Raw genomic sequence first — 19,832 nt, forward strand, 5'->3', positions numbered from 1 at the left:
GCTCATCTCGTGCTCGGGGCCGCGCCCAAGCCCCCCGCTGGCTCTTTCAGCCGCAGGCGCTTCTAAGAGGGTTGCCAGGCCCCCCTTTGCCACCGGCGGGAGGTTTTTGGGGCGGAGCCTGTGGAGGGCGGGGTTGGGGGAGGTGAGGGACTTCAATGCCATAGAGTCCAATGGCCCAAGCGGCCATTTTCTGCAGGCGAACCGATCTTCTATCGGTTGGCGATCAGTCGTAACAGCGGGAGATCTCCAGCTCGTACCTGGAGGTTGGCAACCCTAGCTTCTCGGCGCGACAGCAGCAAGGCAACCAGCGCCCCTTCCCTCCCCTCCCCTCCCCTCCCGCCGGGGCAATCAATCGCCCGCTGGCCCCCTTCGCCTCTCCTGGGAGGTGGGAGAGGCAGCGCCCCCGGCCCAGCCGTCGGGGCGGGTCTCCCCAGGCCACCCCGCCAAGCCTCCGCAGCAGCAGCAGCAGCAGCAGCATCAATCCGGGCCAGGCCTCGCTGCGTTAGTAAATCAAAAAGAAAACGTGGAATTTATGGGAGAATGGGAGGCATGGACAACATACTGTGTTAACGAATTTAACTTGGGAAATATTAAAGGTTATGTTTTGATCTAATTCAAATGATCCAAGTCGGAAAAATATTGCTGTTATAATTTAGATTATAACAAAGTGTGGTACATAGTTAAACTTATATATGAAATAACATAATGAATTAGAACTTAATTACAAAGGGAACCACAGATATATAAAATAGACAGAGGAGGGGAAGTCAACAAGATAGAATTCTTCGTGGCGATTAGACAACGATGGCTTATGTTGAGACAGCAAGGTAGACTTCCCCTGACTATGGAAGATCCACTGATTTAGCAATTGGTAATAATCTCTTTTCCTTTCTGTAAATGTATGGAAATGTATTAGGACAGCAAGGGAATAGCTTGTTGCTGGGCAGGATCTCGCGGTGTGTGTATGTCTGTTGGGGCAAGAGTCATGGAGGGTTACAGTAAACCATAACAAGAACCGGGTGAAACTGTTACTCCACTGCCGCCTCGATGTCTGGAGCGCTATCAGCCTACCCTGAATGTCGATGGGTTGTCACATCTTGAATTTGGATCAAGCTCTCTCCCTCAGTACAATCGGGGCTCAGAGGTTTCTGCCCATTCGGGCCTCTGAGTCAGCAGCTGCAAAGGAACTGTTTCCTTGAAACAACGATCCCAGGTCTCTCTCTTTCTCTCTCTCTCTCTCCCCCCCCCCACGAACCCTTGTTGACCACATCAATGTTATACAGATATGTTAATTGAATGATGAAACCAAATAGGATTTAAGTGGAAAATAATAAAACACCCCCCCCCAAAAAAAACCCGGGAGCTCCGCCCTTCTGCTCCCCCCTCCCCGCTCCGCCCGCGCATCTTTGCGCAGGCCTCGCCCTCCCCGAGCAGGGTCTGCCTCTCTGCGCCTCGGACGCCCCGCCGCCGCGCGCCCCTCTCCACGCGTCCCCGGCGCTCCTCCTCCTCCTCGCCGCCGCTGGTCCTGCCTGCTCCTCTCCTCTCCTCTCTCTCTCTCTCTGTCCAAGGGCTGCTGCACCTGGCCGGCCGCCCTTCTCCTCCTCCCCCCCCCGCCTCCGCCTGGCCGGGCAGCCAGACCACGTCGGTTCCGGCCGCGTCCGCTCCGGCGTCCCCTGGGGCCCCTTCCCGCCGCGCCCGCTTCGGAGATGGCCGAGAAGCTCCGCCGCCTCCTCTTCCTCCTCCTCCTCGCCGTCGCCGCCCTGAGCGAGAGAGGTAAGAAGCCTCGGGGTGGGGTGGGGTGGGGGGCGTCGCGTTCGGATCCCCCCCCACGCGGCTCGATGCTCCCCCGAGAGGGGCTGCGGGGATCCTCCGGCCATCCCGCCTCGCCTGGCCCAAGGGACCCCCCGGGGAGGGCTTTGCCCCTGCAGCCCTTTGTGTCCCTCTCCCCTGCCGCCCCTGCTTATTCTTCTCACGTCCCGGGGCTTTGTGTGTGTGTGGGGGGGCACGTCTGGATGGGGGGGGGCTCCTCCGTGCCCTGCTCGTCTGGGTTGGGCTGCCTGCATCATTGCGCATGAGCTTCCCCCTCCACAATAGAGGTGGGTGCGGGATGCGGCCGGGCCTTGATGCTCCGTGAGCGGGGACGCCGCTTGAAAGACCCCCCAACCGACCCCCTCCCCGCAAAAGGGAACGGGGCGAACCCCCCTGCCGGCTAGCTGGGGGGCTGCTGGCCTCCCCATCGGTGCAGCTTTCGCGCCCATGGAAGGGAAGACCCTCCTCCTCCCCCCCACCTCTATTGTGGCTGGGGGCGTGCTGTGCCAGGGAAGCATAAAGAGCCGCGGACGAGGCGCTGCAGATCTCGCCAGGTTGCCAGCAAGGGCGAGAAGCTGCCAAGGTGCATCTTCTGTCCCTCCTGAAAAGGCACCCGTTCAGCTGCGGGGATGGGCGGGATGGGCGTGACGAAACCGTGTCGGCCAGAAAGGCATCCAAACCCTGAGCACGAACTGTACCCTAATCTGTTTTTGCCTCTTTTTGCGGGGATGCCTGATTTCTCTTACATCTCTATAGCATTTCCCCCCTCTCTTTTATAATATTTAGGTTACTGGTGAGTTTTGGCAAAGTAGAGTCTAGGTCGTTGTGCTACGTTGTGTGAGCATCCTTGGTGGAGAAAAACACTGAAGAGATCTCCAATATGAAAGCCTCGTCTTGCTAGAGAACAATGGGAAGGAGCTGGGGGGCCCTTGTAGATTGGAGAGGCAGCTAGACTGAGCGAGGAAGCAAAATGTTTGTATTTCCCAGTCCAAAATGTGTTCAGGTGGAAGATTTGCAGATCTCAGTTGTCATTTCAGGAAAGCCAGTTCAGGATTTTTATTTCTCTGTGCAAGCCATCTTTTACTCCTTCCCCCTAATAGCTGTCAGAATGTTCCCATTTACATGCTTGGGGGAATATTACATGCAATATCTAAAGTGGTAATATGGATAGTTTATGGGGTGGGTGTGCATATTATCTTGTGATAGGCCAATATTGATGCTCTAGGAATCTGCAGTCTTTATGGAATCAAAGAACTGCAAAGCAGGTTTTCCAATCCAGCCTCTTCAACATTTTTGCTGGTTCTTCTTGCTACCTAGCAAACAGTTTCATTTAATATAATCTGGATTAATAGTGCAATTTTATGCAGCGTTACCCTATGCTAAACCCATTGAAATCAATAGACCACAGTAACTTTGCATAGGATTGCACTGTAAGTCAAGAAGAGGAAATCAAATTTTGTGCCATACCAGAAGTGCCAACAGGGCAAGATTAGTGGCAGAAATTGAAATATTTACTTTGTACATTAAATGGATAATCACTGGTTTGGCACAGGGAAGTGAAATGTCATTTATGTAAAGTCAAAAACTGATTTAAAGAGGAGCTTGTTAAAAATAGAAGTGGTGGATTAAATCTGTTTATTTTAGAGCATGTATACACACAAACACACCCATGCAGTATTAGTACTCATTTTTTTTAAAAAGACTTTATAATTCTAATTTCATTTTGTCATTGCAGCAGTAAGTCCATTTGGATGTTACAAACCCAAGTTTGGGTTAACAGGGACATGAATTACATACATTTCAAAATCAGCACAGTTGTCCCCCTTTGAACTTGCAGTGGTTGAACCTGGCCGTGGGCATAAGTGCTGGGGTGACATACAGATCTGTTCTTGTGTTCTGAGATGAATTGATAAGTCTAACATTATGTTTCTAGCTAGCTAAAGTTCACAAGAAGGCCTTGCAAGGGAATGGCCTTCATGAAAGGTCTTTGTCCCCAGCACCTAGTATTCAGAGGTATCCTGTCTCTGAACATGGAGGTTCCATTTAGCCACTCATTCAACTATCTCCTGTGAACTTGTCCAACCTGTTTCTAAAGCCATCAAAGCTATTGGCTGTCTCAACATAGGGTTGCCAGCTCTGGGTTGGGAAATACCTGGAGATTTGGGGGGTGGATCCTGAGGAGGGGTTTGGGGAGGGATTTAAAAGGAGTATAATGCCATAAAGTCCATCTTCCAAAGTGGCCATTTTCTCCAGGTGAAATGTCGCCTGGAGATCAGTTGTAATCCCAGGAAATCGCCAGCCATCACCTGGAGGTTGGCAACCCTATATCCCCACCCTCTGGTAGCCAGTTATGCATGGTGTGAAGTATTTTCCTTTTTGTCTGTCCTTCATATATGGCAGCCAGTTTCAGGATGAATTATTTCTTGCCCCTGCAAACCTCCTATCATGACGTCCCCTTTGTTGCACCCCCCCACATCAAATTAAAACCCAACCAATGCTTTAGCTTTTCCTTGTACTACATGCTGCAGCCATGAGGATTTGGAAACCCTGATGATTCTTGTTTCTGCATAGTGTGTGAATCCTCCCTTTGCTTGTAAGAGCCCTGCAGAATATGCTAGCCCAAGTGATACATAAGTGATAGCTTCTTGGGGGACTTCACAATCGACTGAAGGCTTTCATTGGGCCTTCCAGCCTCAACCTTTAAAGGTTACCTTAGCCATATTTGTACATGGATAGTGTGCCTGTTGAACATGTAATGGCTTAGGGAGAAGTAGAATGAATATTAAACTCTTTATAAAACACATCTGTAGAATGTTAATTTTTCAAATTTTTTGTATCTCTTTGTACCAGGAATAGTAGTAAAAATGTTTGACCACTTGGTTTCTTAATTTATATACTGCTAATTTTTTCTAGACATATAGGGTATTTCTAGAAAAAGGGACCAAACTATTTTTTTTTACAGTTCTCTAAAACATTCCCTTTTTATATGCTATTTTAATATAAAGCTGTATTCCCTAACCTAATTCTATTTGGGCTGCTCTGCAAACATCTTCACTAGCTCACCGAAACAGCAGCAGTGATCTTTCCTTAGGAAGTCATACCTAAGGAAGCCATTTGAGGCAAATCAACAGCTTGAAAAAAAGAAGGAAAAATAAAACGAAATTTATTTTGTTTTACAAAATCTGCTGTGTGGTCGCCTCGAGGTAAATTTTCATTTGCCACAGGTGAGTAGGCGAGTAGCTGTTTACAAACTTTGTCATAAATGGAAGTGGGGAAAAAGAAACCAAGATCACCTATATCAGAGTGAAAGGGTTTTTAAGAATTGTTCAGAACTCAAGGAGTTGAAAAGAAATCCTCTCTACAGCTAGAAAATGTTCATGCTCATTTTTGTCACCTTAGTGAGCTCTGTGATATGCCAGTTGCTCTGGTAGCAGAAGTTCAATAAACCTTCTTGTGCCTCTACAACACACACACACTTAAAAATTGACCAGTATATGATCTCTTCATAAAACATAACTTCCCAATACTGCTATAGAGCCAGAATACACTAGTGGAAGCAAAAAGGAGGGGAATAAAACCCAACCTAAAAACAAAAGCTGGGTACCCAAGATTGGGAGAAAAGAAAATATATATAAGTCTATGTATAAATACTGAAAGTATAATTTATTAGAAGCGCTATATAAAAGTTAAAATTATTTAAAAGCATTAAAATAGCACAATGGCATTTCCTGAGGTTGATAACTATAACAACATACCAAATGCTTTTCAGCCTATGGGGCCTTCATCAGTGGTTAATTAAAACCCTTTGTAAATCTGCACACATTTACAGAAATACATTAATGAATACAAATACAAACAGTTCAAACCCAACCAGGCATGTGTATATGTTGTAAATTCTATTCCCAATTACTCAAACATCTGGTATAATAGGTTCTTGTTATAATAGTGGTTAGTATAAGTCTCTCAAATACTATGTGTGCAGGTATCAACCTAGTAAAGCAGTTACCGAGCCAGAATACACACCACTTGCAATTGGAAGTTCAGATGATCATAACTCTTTGCCCCTCTGCTCTTCCCCCAATAGAAGCTTGGTCCTTTGTGTACAAAGTACTTGATATGGATTACCTTGGTAATCTATGCAAACAGTCCATTATTCTTATCCCTGTGTTGTAAAGAGTGGGGTGTGTGTGTGTGTGGGAGAAAGAGATATTAGTGTTGTCATATAGTAGGTTCATTCCAGAAGCGAGAGTCGAACTAGAGAATTCCTGGGTTACATCACACAGTTTCGTAGACATTGCATCACATTCACATCTGGATAAAAATATGTCAGTTTGTCTGTCCCGAGTGTAATGATGCAATGTGTGATCTGCCAGGTCCCTGGGTACAGCTGTGGCATCCTATAGGCAGTTCTTGGGAGCATTGTGGTTTGAGTGGCAGAACATTGCTCAGTTTGTTGGAGATTGCTGCTAGGATGTTGCAGCTGTAACTGCATCTCTGACAGATTGTATGTTAGGTCCACCGCATGCTTGGCTGTCATTGTGTGGAGGTGCTCTGGAGAATGTGAACCAGTCTGTTGGTTCCTTGTGGTATTATGACTTCAGGTTCAATCCAACATGTAAAGTTAGTTTGATGGTTCGCACACATTCCTCCATCTTCTGCCACCTGGTTGGAGCTAATCTGTACTCCTCCACACATACTTTATTTTCAAAAGTATTCAATTTTTACTTGGTTTTAAAATAGCAAATCACTACCAAACAAAAATCTATCAAATAAAAGAAATAAAATTATTATTAGATAATAAATGACCATTGCCTCTTGAATCATAACTGAATGGTTCTTGGTTAAACTTATGTGGATGGTGTCGACTGATAAAGTACTGTGTATAGGTATTGGATGTTATGGTGTTTAAACATGGTGTTCAATCCAGGTTCGCTCATACCAGACCTCACTTGAATGTTCTTTAGTATCTCCTGTGCTGCCCTGCCCTCTGGTTTGCCCAACAGCATCTGGTATTCAGTGGTGTACTGTCTCTGAGCATGGAGGTTCCATCTAGCTTTCTTGGCTAAGAACAGTTGATGGACCCATCCTGCGGAAATTTGTGTAGTCCCCTTTTAAAGTCACTAGTGCTTTCTATGTCCATCTAAATAGTGACCTGTTTCCCACACACACCTTAACAGAGAGCAGCAGTATGCAAAATTATTTTGGAACTATATATGTTAAATTGGGTTTTAAAAGGCTAAAGCAGAGCATGTAAACATGTCTTGCTGCTAACACAACGCAGGTATTGCCAGTCCTTGCATGGAATTAGATCCTTTTATACTTAAAACTCTCAGAGTTGGATCCAACCCACCTCTCCATGGTGGTGAGGGGGTGAGAAGGGGTCCCCTTTGACCACTTAAAAGGCTGTGCTGGGCCTCGTGGGGCCTGCATTGACAACAGCCACATAGGATGGGAATGGGTTCGTAAGAAGGGAAGTAGGGGAGACCGAGTGGGAAAGGGGGCTGGATCCAATTGTATGTGTGTTGATGAGAATTCTGTTGAATGTCCTATGACTGTACTATGAGCAAAGCATAATCTGGAGTTGGGAGGAGAAGAGTGCTTAACCTGTCCCCCACCTGACAATTTTCCTCTGTCTATGTCCCTTTTCTGCCTCTGGCTAGTTTTTAAATAATGTTTTTTCCCCCAGTTGGACTCTGAGATGGGAAGACCCATCCACAAAGGAAAAATAGCTTTGTCAGAAAAGAATTGGTTGGTGCAGGATGGGTTACATACTTCTCACTGGTCCCGGTTTTCAGATCCTCTGCATCCCCATTCATTGGTAAGCCTCAGTTTGTTAGACCTTGCCTGTTAGACTGATTTGAGCATGCACCCCAGAATAATTCTAGCATGAGATGGTGCATTGCATTAGTGGTGGATGGAAAAGTACTCAGTGTGATCCCAAGCAGAGTTATGCCCTTCTAAACCCATTGACATCAATGGATTTGGAATGGTGTAACTCGGTTTAGTATTATACTGTTAATCTGTCGGTTTGTTTCCTGAAACCCCTGGCACAGTTCAGAACCTCCGCGCTGTCAAATTAAAATAACAAGACTGAAAAATGCATCACCCACCGAAGCTGGAGGATCTAAACCACAACAAAGATCAGGAGCAAATTAAGGTCATCACACCAAGGGGGATACTCACATGACCCATTGGTTTAGGTAACTCGAGCAAGTGAGCCAAGAATCATGCTTCAAAGTGAAAGCTCTCACAGAGAAATCCCAAGGTTGCTAGCCAATTTGACCTACATAAAAAATCCTCCTTGCTCCAAATATAACAGCTGAAATAAAATTTTATACTGAGTGTCTCTTTAAAAGAATATCTGGCCCACACTGCAATATATCTCCCTCCCCCGTTCTGTACTTTTAATGTAGCCTGACATAGAGAAATCAAGTAGGCAAAGCCATTTTCACCAGTCTTGCTTTTGGTGGTTGACTCACTTGAAATTCTTTCTTACTTCTGATTCTACCCCATTGTTAATATCTGAACAAAATTTGAGATAACTGAATTAGACGTAACTTAACCTGGCGCCCCATTCCAGTGGTGCATTTGGTTTGTATTTTTGAACTCTGGATTTTATGATTTACATTCTTGTATTTGAGCAACTGTGTGTGTTTTGATTGTCCTCCTTGTACATTGGAAGCGGGGGCTAAGAGTTTGTAGGATAATATGTGTGTTTACTCTTCATTAAGCCCTGCTGTATCTAGTGGCTGGTCCTGCACACAACCCCGAACAGCAAGGCCAGAGGCTCTTGGCCCTCTGATGCGGACCTCAGCCAGTGGATCAAGGAGGCTGTTAGTTCATTGTAGCCTTGCCAACACGTGAAATAGACTTGTTCAAGCATATTGGTAAACTGCCTTGAAGACCTAAACGGTAGGAAGGTCGGATGTAGTACTCTGAATTGAAACAAAATAAGGGGGGTTGTTCTTTAATAAACAGGTTTCGGATTGTAGACCTCAAATGCTTGGCTTCAGCTGGTGCTGTATGACAGCAAAGGCTGTATACCCCACTTATCTTAATTCCTAAATAATTATTTCTTTTCTGCTTAGGGCAAAAGGACAAGTTGTTGCTTTCATTAATTGAGGCTTAAGGCAACCGAAACCCACACGATTCACAGCAGGGGCTGATCTGTTTCCTTGCACATTCTGGAGACATTGAGTTGGTTCCAATCCATGTTTCTCATCTGGGTGTCTGTCGTATTTATAGCGTGTGTACTACTTGCTTGAGTTACGGGCTCCAAGATGACAGTGAGAATCAGGCTATTTATAGAGCACTTCACCTCTGATCTGGCCTGTGGTTGGAAATCAGTGCTTTGAAAAGTCAGAATCAGGGTAAGGTTGGATAAAAAATACAGCAATCCAACCTTGCAAGCAATTGTGCAGAACATATTGGTCTAGAAAAGCCATTTTACTGTCCTGCCCATATATGCCTCTATTAGTAATTTGTGATCTGAAAGGGAGGAAGAAGTCTAGCATGCGTGTATGTTTCTTGCCCGGTCCCTTGGAGACAATTCTCACATGCCATGTGTGTTCGGGTGAGTGGTTATTTAGCAGCTTGTAGTAGCTCTGACCTGGATGGCCCAGGCTAGCCTGATCTTGTCGTATCTCAGAAGCTAAGCAGGGTCAGCCCTGGTTAGTATTTGGATGGGAGACCACCAAGGAAGTCCAGGGTTGCTGTGCAGAGGAAGGCACTGGCAAACCACCTCTGTTAGTCTCTTGCCATGAAAACCCCAAAAGGGGTCGCCATAAGTTGGCTGCGACTTGAAGGCACTTTACACACACACACACACACACACACACACACACACACACAGTGGGCACTGTATACGTCTGTGCTTGTAAAACCAACGTAGTGTAGTGGAAGGATGCTTTTGACCCGAGTAGGCCAAATAAAAGGAACATTGATTAATTCTTCCATACGAGAGTAAAGAGATCCTGAGCTGTCCATTTGCTGAATTTGGCAAATTTTTGTAAAGCTGTCGTTTGCTTGATCTTTAACCAATAACCAAATTAACCAAATCATTATACAGGAATGTATTATGAGGAGAGCTGCCTCAGCCCTACAGATAGTTTATCTTGAGGTATAGCTAATACTGCTTCAGGGACTCTGAACTGTCTTCAAGGCAAAGTGTGTATCGTGTTCTCATAACATCAGATTAGTTTAAAAGCAGTGGGTATTCTTTAACGGCACAAGCGTCAGTACAAGGGAGATCTGACAACCTCCATGCCTAACATTTCTGTATTCTGGGTATAAGAGAAACAGAAAAATGCTTTTTCCAAGATGGTGCTTGCAACCTGAAGTTTTTACAAGTATTTGCATTAAAAATATTAATTAAAACGAAATCTGATGCCTGGGTATATTGGGGTTCCTTTTTAGTCAGTCAAAACATTTTATGATCCAGTCATCTTAACTGATTAATGGATTAAATGCTGCAGCCCTGCTAATTTGGGATGGACGTGAGTTTCTTGTTTGGCCATACTGTGGCACAAGGACTAATAGATTTCCAGCACATCTGGACAGGAGCATGAGGGGTTAGATCCTGGCTAAGTCCATTGTTCAGACGGCCTCTCCCACACTATAGCGGTCATCCCAGGCACAATACATACTGCATTATGTACTAAAGTGTCACTTGTTCATACGAGTGGCCCTCATTTGTGGGGTGCATGTAAAAAACCCTGGTTTCTCTGCCCTGTTTTTGGGGGGAGGAGGGGTACTTATTGTCATACATCAATTGCAACAAATTTCCTTTCTAAATCTCATTATTTTAGAACGATTGCTCTGTGAAGTAGGGCAGGATTAAGCTATAATATTTCTAGGACTAAACTTAAATGAGTTTCTCCTCTGAGTATCTATCCTGACTTTTGCCTTCCAGGTGACTGTGGGAAAAGGCTCTGTGATCTTGACTGTCTGAGAGGTTTTTTGTATTAGCAAGGCATGCAGTGGATAAAATGTCTGACACTGCTAGGTTTAAAAAAATCACGTTGGCAGGGACCTTGAGGGGCAATTTACACTTTGTACGTGGTTGTGTGTAGACAGCCCCAGTTTTTTCATATGTTAAAGAGATTTACTTTTCTTTCAGGGTGACTTTGTAGGGTGACAGGAATCCTGACCACAATAGATTAAGGATACAACCCAAGTTATGTTTGTCGCGATACCAAAGAACAATTGTCAATAGGGTTGCTAACTCCAGGCTGGGAAATTCTTGGTGTTTTGGGGGTAGAGACAGGTAAGGGCGGGGTTTGGAGATGGGAGGAACCTCAATGGGACAGAATGCCATAGAGTCTGCACTCCAAAGCAGCCATTTTCTCCAGGGGAACTGATCTCTGATCTGGCTCCACCAGGAGGCTGGCAACCTTCAGGCAGAAGTGAGACTTGGGACCATTCCAGACCAGTCCGAGGCAAGGCTTCCCAGTTGGCTTAGGCATATTGCTAGAACACCCTGGGTATAGTTGGTTAGCAATCCAGATGAAACCTCATCTTGTCCCTGGACTCCAGTAGGACTATGCAGTCTGTGAACTTGTGGTTAACAAGACCATAGCTTTATTGAAAGAACAGCTCCATAGCTCAATTAGTAGTACATTACCGAAGTCTAGGTGAGTGAAGCTGCCTCCTTACAGCTCTCAGGGCAAGGAACCCTAATAGGTATACTCCAGGGCCTTTTAAGCACAGGCTGTTTCCATCGCTGTCACTCCCCGACTGTCACAACCCCTCCCCTCAAAGCCATCTTTTTTGTTTGTTTTTGCAAGTGCAGGGCTACCAAGAGAACGCTGGAATACTATGAGGTTGCTTATTTGGTCAGTTTCACAGCAAGTGTTGGTCAGTTTCACACCTGGCCTGAATGCTGAAATAATTACAAAGGACCTATGCATCTACTTATTTGGTCAGTTTCACAGAGAGTGTGTCAATTTCAGACCTCGGCCCAATGAAACAGAACCGGGCTGATTTGCTGTCTTTACCTTATACACGTCCTCCGGTGACCACTCCCCTCTTGGTTCAGATACCCCAAATTTTCACTGGCACATGTAGAAATTTATTCCAAGTAATCCCAAGTACTCCGGGAATTTATTCCGGGGAGTGGGGAGCCCCTGTGCAGAGTGATTTGAGACTTCGACTACAAAAAACTGTGCATCGATAGAGCAGCATATCCAACAGAAACAACCAATGCAAAAAAGACCCAGCACAGCCAGTGGGGCCAGAATACAATGTTCCACATTGTGATTCCCTTTGGCCCATCTGTCTACATTGGTGAATGGTAAGACTGGCAAGGAGTTGCATATTGCCATTTGTCCTTTCTAAGAGCTGAGGCAGACTCCACCATCTGAGAGGTGAGGAAGGTTAATTCTCTTTTTTATTTTACACAGTATAGAAAAATACAGAATTAATAATTATTAAGACATCAACTAAATATGCATAAGCTACATTAAGAAGCTACTGACTAGTTCACCTAGTAATCTTGTTCTCATTATAACAATGGAGGCCAGCAGGGTTTCCAGTGCTTAACCTCTTTAGAATATTGTTGTATTGCGAATTTTACCATTTAGATGATGGTATGTATTCTTATCAAGCATTCCTTTTTACTTGGTATAGATCGAGGCTTTCAGTTGTCTCTCAATTAACTCCATTGTTCTTTGGAAATTAATAACAACAACAATAATGCTTTTGATATTATTATTTGTAGTCTGCATTTCTCACTGAGAACCAAAGTGGATTACAAAATACAATAAAAATAATTCAGGCAACAGCAATAAATAAGACAATTTGGTGGGGTTGAAGTGGAAAACAGTGTTACTTGCTTCCAGACCTCTCCCATATCCTTTCCTGTATAGTATGTCACAAATAGAGCCCCATGGCGCAGAGTGGTAAGCTACAGTCCTGCAGTCCAAGCTCTGCTCACGACCTGAGTTCGATCCCAACGGAAGTCGGTTTTAGGTAGCCGGCTCAAGGTTGACTCAGCCTTCCATCCTTCCGAGGTTGGTCAAATGAGTACCCAGCTGGCTGGGGGTAAAGGGAAGATGACTGGGGAAGGCACTGGCAAACCACCCCGCAAACAAAGTCTGCCTAGTAAACATCCGGATGTGACGTCACCCCATGGGTCAGTAATGACCCAGTGCTTGCACAGGGGACCTTTACCTTTATGTCACAAATACATTGGGGCCATTTCCTCATGCATTATCTTCCCTGAATTCAATGTTGTTAGGAAGGAGGATTTCCCCGTTTCCTTAAAGCATTGTAGTCCATGTGTGTACCTCCTGAGGTTTCTCTGATTTTTCTCAGAATTGTTTTGCTATGAGGTTTTGGGAAAGAACGCATTGAAGCCTAAATGGCTGCTGCGTAGGTGGGAAAATTCAGATTTTCCAACCCATATGGTAGCTAGATTCTTTGACACTGTCTTTGCAGTGTCCATTTCCTCCTCCGATCATCCATGTCACACACCCCATACACCCCGTTCCCAGTAATCTCTTGGCTGCCTGACCTAGGCCTAGGCTCCTAAAATTGGGGTTGCCAACCTCCAGGTACCATAGTTAAATAAAAAAAGTTCTCATGCTGAACATATAAGGTTAACCAAACAAACAGCACTTATGACCAAATTATGCCATTATCAAAAATATATTATATCAAAACAAATTATTACTACTATTGCTAAGGTTCTAACAATGTTACAATATTACTAAGAACCTTAGTAATATTGTAACATTGTTGGAACCTTAGCAATAGTAGTAGATATCATTTGTTAGAATTTATATATCAAATTTTTTTGATAGAATATATTTTTGATAATGGCATAATTTGGTCATAAGTGCTGTTTGGTTGGTTAACCTCCAGGTACTAGCTGGAGACCTCCTGCTATTACAACTGATCTTCAGCCGATAGAGATCAGTTTGCCTGAAGAAAATGGCCGCTTTGGCAATTGGGCTCTGTGGCATTGAAGTCCCTCTCCCCCGAAACCCCGCCCTCCTCAGGCTCCGCCCCAAAAACCTCCCACCGATTGCGAAGCGGGACCTGGCAACCCTAGTCATGCTGGATTGATCCATGCGTTGCTTAGTATATACGTGTGGTTCAACTTGGGAACCCTTCTGCATGACTATGATGTTTAGCACGGGGGAGATGATTACTGCACCTCTACGAGAAAAATGAAACCATATGCCATCCATCTCTCAGTTTGCAAACACGCCTACCCCTGTAAATGTGGTGAGCGTATCTGCCTTGCCTCTGAATCCTAGATGCCGGAAGCTTCATGAAGAAGAAAGAGCTGGTTTGCGTTCAGGTGAATAACTGAACAGCTGGCTTTTACATCTTGGCGGAGAGCATTATGCAAGCCTGCAAGACAGAAGCTCGATGACTGACAGCTGGACATGGTTCTGAAAGGTTTTTTTTTTTTTAAATCTCAACCAAGGTAGACGGGGCCTGGCACCGCTCTCTTTGTGACAGATTGTTCTGTCTGGCTTGAGGTTCTTGCTTACTTACACATGGCAAGGAGGTGATTGCCTGTTAGAGAGCAATGCTTAACGGAAGCACCTGGAAATTGTCTGGGGTTTTTCCTTCCCCTTTTTTTAGCTGTTTGTAGTTTTGCAGCAGACCAGGTCCCAGTTGCCTATGGTGGCAGAGTGTCTGGGGGAAATGAAAGTCTTGGCTTCCTGCAGAAACTCTGATTGATTGACATGTTCAGAGGTCTGCCCATTAGTTCATTTCATACCCAAGAGAGTGTAGAAGGGCAAGCAAACTTCCAGATCTCGACTGCCACACTTAGCAATAAGGCTTGGGATAGCAAGTCAAACTATAACCTTAGAGCAGCGTTTTCTTCTCTACACTTTGAAACAATGTCAACAGCCGTTTTAGTCAGGTGGTACAAACAAATCCCCAAGGATCAGCGCTTGTGTATTTGCAATACCCATGTGCCGAAGGATTTACCCCATTATTTACTTTATTGCCCACTCTATGCACAACCCAGGGCTAAGTTTCTTGATGGGTTACTAATGGGTACAAACCTCCACTCTGAAAAGGAGAAAATCATATTCTTGTTGTTTGACTCCAATGAGTATCTCATAGAACATCATTGTTTGCTCTGGGTAGTAAAGTCTCAGGCTATATTATGAACAGCACAATTCCTTTACAAGTCACAGATAAGACAATGGGACATGAGGTGAGGGATGAGGGATTCTAGTGCTCACGGTTGTGGAGTACAAATTTGGTGCTAGGCCATAGACTCAGGCTGGGGGGGGGGACCACTGGGGGGCGGTTTCCCAAGCTTCTCTGAATTTTCAAACATCATTTTTAAAAAAAATCTCTCCATTAACTCTTTTTTTTAAAGCATAGTGGAAAACTTGGAGGCAATTCTGTAACTAGTTCCTCACTAAGAAACAAATCTGTTCCCACCTCCCAGTACTTCAGCCATTGATTGCAAAGACACTGGGATGATTGACAACCATGTGGATACTTCTTTTTATCAAATGAAGAACTATTAATATTGAATGCAGTATAATAACTCTGCTGCCCATCTTGAGCTACCAGTATTTAGGGTCTGACTGTTGTGCATCGATTCTCCACCGCCTTCTGCACTGTGTACTTTTTGCCACAACTTTTCTGGCTGAGGGCCTGGCTTGCTGTTAATGAGAACAATGTACAGGGGATGAAGTCACTGTAATTTTAATGAACAAGCGGTTTCCATCTATTATCTGCAGGGCTGGCTCCTAAAAACTCCCTGCATCGACTCTTTAGAATTTGGAAATAATGAAACAGCTGAAATCCAGTTAAATCTGATGGGCTTCAGTAGGATGAAAATTCCTCCCAAGTTGGTGGCTAGCATTCTGTTGACCTAGGCCCAGTGCTTACTGGGGTGGAGCAGCCTGTGTCCAGGCTGTACCACATGAACACATGAAGCTGCCTTATACTGAATCAGACCCGTGGTCCATCAAAGTCAGTATTGGCTACTCAGACCGGCAGCGGCTCTCCAGAGTCTCCCTTTACTGGAGATGCTGGGGATTGAACCTGGGACCTTCTGCAGGCCAAGCAGATGCTCTACCACTGAGCCACAGCATCTCCCCTCCACCTCAGGCTTCTCATGATGGCATGTTCTTCTGTACAAAAGAAATACCGTGCCACATAAAAATATGTCTGTTGGGGAGAAGGGGTCTAACCCAGCTGGATCCTGATGTGCTAATCCTCTAAACCAGGGGTGTCAAACATAAGGCACGGGGGGCAGATTTGGCCCCTTAAGAGCTCTTATCCAGCCCATGAGCCAGTCCCAAGGTGTCAATGATTAAAGACTGTTAAATAAAAGAAAATACTGTAAGATTGTTATTGTTGACAACCTCCAAGTGGCAGCTGGAGATCTCCTGCTATTACAACTGATCTCCAGCCAATAGAGATCAGTTCCCCTGGAGAAAATGGCCGCTTTGGCCATTGGATTCTATGACATTGACGTCCCTCCCCTCTCCAAACCCCGCCCTCCTCAGGCTTCACCCCCAAAATCTCCAGGTATTTTTCAACCTGGAGCTGGCAACCCTTGTTATTGTGTTAAGCATGTTTGTAAGTAAAAAATAATATCTTTAATTGGCTTTGCCTGTGTCTTCTAAATAGTATCTCTGGTACCTGGCATTAAATTTTATGGTACACATGGCCCGGCCTGACCAAGTGACATTTATGTCATATCCTGCCCTTGTAACAAATGATTCGACAGCCCTGGTCTAAACACATGGAGTTTATTAAACATCTGGAGGGCCATGTGGTGCAGCTAGGGTTGCCAGGCCCCTTTTTGCCACTGGCTGGAGGTTTTGGGGGAGGAGCCTGAGGAGGGTGGGATTTGGGGAGGGGAGGGACTTCAATGCCATAGAGTCCAATTGCCAAAGTGGCCATTTTCTCCAGGGAAACTGATCTCTATCGGCTGGACATCAGTTGTAATAGCAGGAGATCTCCAGTTAGTACCTGGAGGTTGGCAACCCTAGGTGCAGCCCAGACAGGTTTAGCGTCTCTTGTAGAGCAGGCTCTGGAGCTAGAGGGACTTTGGGCAAAATGACCTCCTGTGGACTCACTGAGCCCCCATGTCCAGGGATAGGCTGGAGCACATAGAGGAGCAGCAGGACTCAGCAGGGCAACAGAGTGGACTGGGCCTGCTCCTGCTGATGCTTGTTTGCCTGAATGTGGGACTTATCCTTCATGACTGCCTGCCTAATCTCTTCTTCTGCACCCTCTAAGCAGGAGGCTGTCCCCATATCCTGGGGCCATGAATTCCAAAAAATAATTATAAAGTTAGGAACCGCTTTACCTCCTGGGCTATCTAAGCATGCATTAAGACTTATTTTGTTCTATATATTTTTTTAAAAAGCCTAAACCCCCAATTTGCCCCCCAATTGGTCTCCTCTGGCACTTTACAGAAGTCAGAAGTCTTAGGCTGCTTCCATACAGATTTTACTTTGCCTGGCCCTCAATACCCTCTTTCCCAAACCTGCTTGACACAGATGTTTTTGAAAAGAATGAAGTTCAAGCTCTATCGGCTTGCCCTCAGCCTAGGGATGCCAGCCTCAAGGCGGGACCTGAGGATCCCCTGGAATTTCAGCTCATCTTCAGACTTAGGGTTGTCAACCTCCAGGTACTAGCTGGAGATCTCCTGCTATTACAACTGATCTCCAGCCAATAGAGATCAGTTCACCTGAACTCTATGGCATTGAAGGCCCTCCCCTCCCCAAACCCCACCCTCCTCAGGCTCTGCCCCCAAAATATCCAGTTATTTCCCAACCTGGAGCTGGCAACCCAATTCTGACTAGAGACCTCAGTTCCTCTGGAGAAAATGGACGCGTTGGAGGGTGGACTCTCTGGCATTGTACCCCACTGAGGTCCCTGTTCTCCCCAGGCTCCACCCCCAAATTTCCAGGAGTTTGCCACCTTGGACCTTGGAACCTTACCCCCCATCTGCTGCTGGTGACGAAGGGGGATCTGGCAGCCCTACCTCATCCGTTCTGCTGGGGCCCTCTGGCAGGTCTCCCAAGGCCTCAGAATGGGAAGAGGAGGGGGTTGCTCCACCTGCTTCCTTCTGTGTCCCCAGACAGCAGCTCCTCTGAAGCCCAGAGCTGTGCCCTCTCTTCCTCCTTCACCCCGCCCTTCACAATCCACCTCTAATCCATGCTTGGCCTGCTCCTGGGGAGTGGTGGTTGGTCTCTGCTCCTCTTTTTGCTCCTACAAGGATGCCAGCTTTCCCTCCTCTTCCAACCACCTCTCCTATTGGCTGTGCCCTGGGGCTGGCTAGGACAGGCTGTAGACCCTCTGGGCATGTCCTTCCCCAGTCCTCCGCGCTGGGCCTTGATGACTCTTCTCGGCCCCACCCTGGCCTCCTTCGGGGCTGCTGCTTGGAACATAAGAGCGTAAGAAAGGCCCTGCTGGATCAGACCAAGGTCCATCAAGTCCAGCTGTCTGTTCACACAGCGGCCAACCAGGTGCCTCTAAGAGGTTCCACTGGGCTGAGCCAGGCACCACTCTCACATGGGGCTTGGCTGGACACCACCCTTTGCCTTGCCTTGTTTTGCACTGCCGTCTTTCTTGCCTCGCCTCCTCAGGTTCTGAGGAGTTGGCTGGTTATCCATTGTGTAAATAAAAATTGCTAGCTTGAGACCTGAATGGACTGTAGCTGTTCTCGGGTTTCACTGAAAGGTTTAATTACACCAGGAAGATGTAATTGTTGGTTGAGGGAAGACACAGGACTGAATTTATCCAGCGATTCTGTTGGTGAGAAAGGGAGGGGGGGTCCCCCTTGACCACTGAAAAGGCTGTACTGGAGATCATGGGAACTGGGTGCAGCGGGTGCTGTAGTAAGAAAGGGAAATAGGTGATATTGAGGGGGAAAGCAGGCTGGCCCCCACTGACTGAATGGGAAAGTCATTTGAAAAAATCCCTCCTTTGGGGATCATGACTGCTCATTCTTTGCTGTGTCCCAGATATGGCAAAATCCTCCATATGAAAGATAAAAACTGCGTATCAGTCAAGAAGACTCTGAGCTGAGATCTGTTTATTTTCTTTTTTAACCAATAATTTTCTACACTGCTCTGTCTGCACCTGCTTGAGATGGTTTCCAAAAAAGAAAGAAAGAAAAAATCTCACCATGCAACCAACAACATCTAAAGAGTGTCAGCAGCTGTCTGAAACCTGCAGGAAACATTTCCAGTTTTGACAATAGATCTTACAGGGCTGGGGATGTTCCTCACTGTAGTCCTGAATCCACTGGGTGGTCTTAGTCCCACCTTACTATTTCAGCTTTTTGCTAGACTCCCAGCTCTTTGTTCCCCCCAACCCCAAATCAAGAATCACAGTTGAATGCTAATTCCAGATGTATGAATGCTGGTGTATAGGTTAATTTCCCCCTAACCTGGATTGTAAACCTATATTAAACCCCGGGTGAGGCTCCTGGTTAGCAGGAAAAGAGCTAACTTTGGTTAGCCCTGAATTAATGTCACAAGTAACCAGATAATGTTTAACTGCAATTCTTGGCGCAAGAAAAGAGGAGTGAGGAATCTGTGTGAGGTCACAATCAAGCCGGGTTCGTGCATATTTATCCTTAACTGTGGTTCCATGTGATACATTTATGCAGCTGTAGTCTCCTCCGCACCCCAAATATGAGAACACACAGCCGTATCTGTCTCCCTTTCCCTTACAAAGCTATGGCATGGCCCATTCTTCTCTTGAAGGTGTGAATGTGACCTCTGCCCCTAAATCCAGAGACCAACAAAACCAGAATCAGAGCACCTTGAAGCATGGAAACTCCAGCAATGAAAATGTCTAGGAAAAAAAGCAAGTTTCTTCAGGAGGTTTAAAACAATTGTACAGGGATGGACTGGCTTTTGAAGATCTGGCGATCAGTAGCCTTAGATGATGAAATCCTTTTGTCTGTGTTGGTATCAGGAATATCTTGGAATGACTAGACAAGGATGTCCTCTGTCACCTTTATTGTTCATTATAACGTTAGAAGTTTTATTGAGAAAGATTAGAAATAATGTAGA

The 19,832-nt window shown here is 45.7% G+C and overlaps 1 protein-coding gene across 1 annotated transcript in view; it reads left to right on the top strand.

Moving 5' to 3' along the window:
• Positions 1-1,706: 1,706 nt before the first annotated feature.
• Positions 1,707-19,832, top strand: part of CD99L2 (CD99 molecule like 2) — a 65,213-nt gene continuing 47,087 nt past the window's right edge. Inside the window, exon 1 of the mRNA XM_056859002.1 lies at positions 1,707-1,773. Coding sequence (XP_056714980.1) covers positions 1,707-1,773 — 67 coding nt within the window. The remainder of the gene's footprint in view (positions 1,774-19,832) is intronic.

Source organism: Euleptes europaea, chromosome 13, assembly GCF_029931775.1.
Source record: "Euleptes europaea isolate rEulEur1 chromosome 13, rEulEur1.hap1, whole genome shotgun sequence".
Taxonomy (NCBI): domain Eukaryota; kingdom Metazoa; phylum Chordata; class Lepidosauria; order Squamata; family Sphaerodactylidae; genus Euleptes; species Euleptes europaea.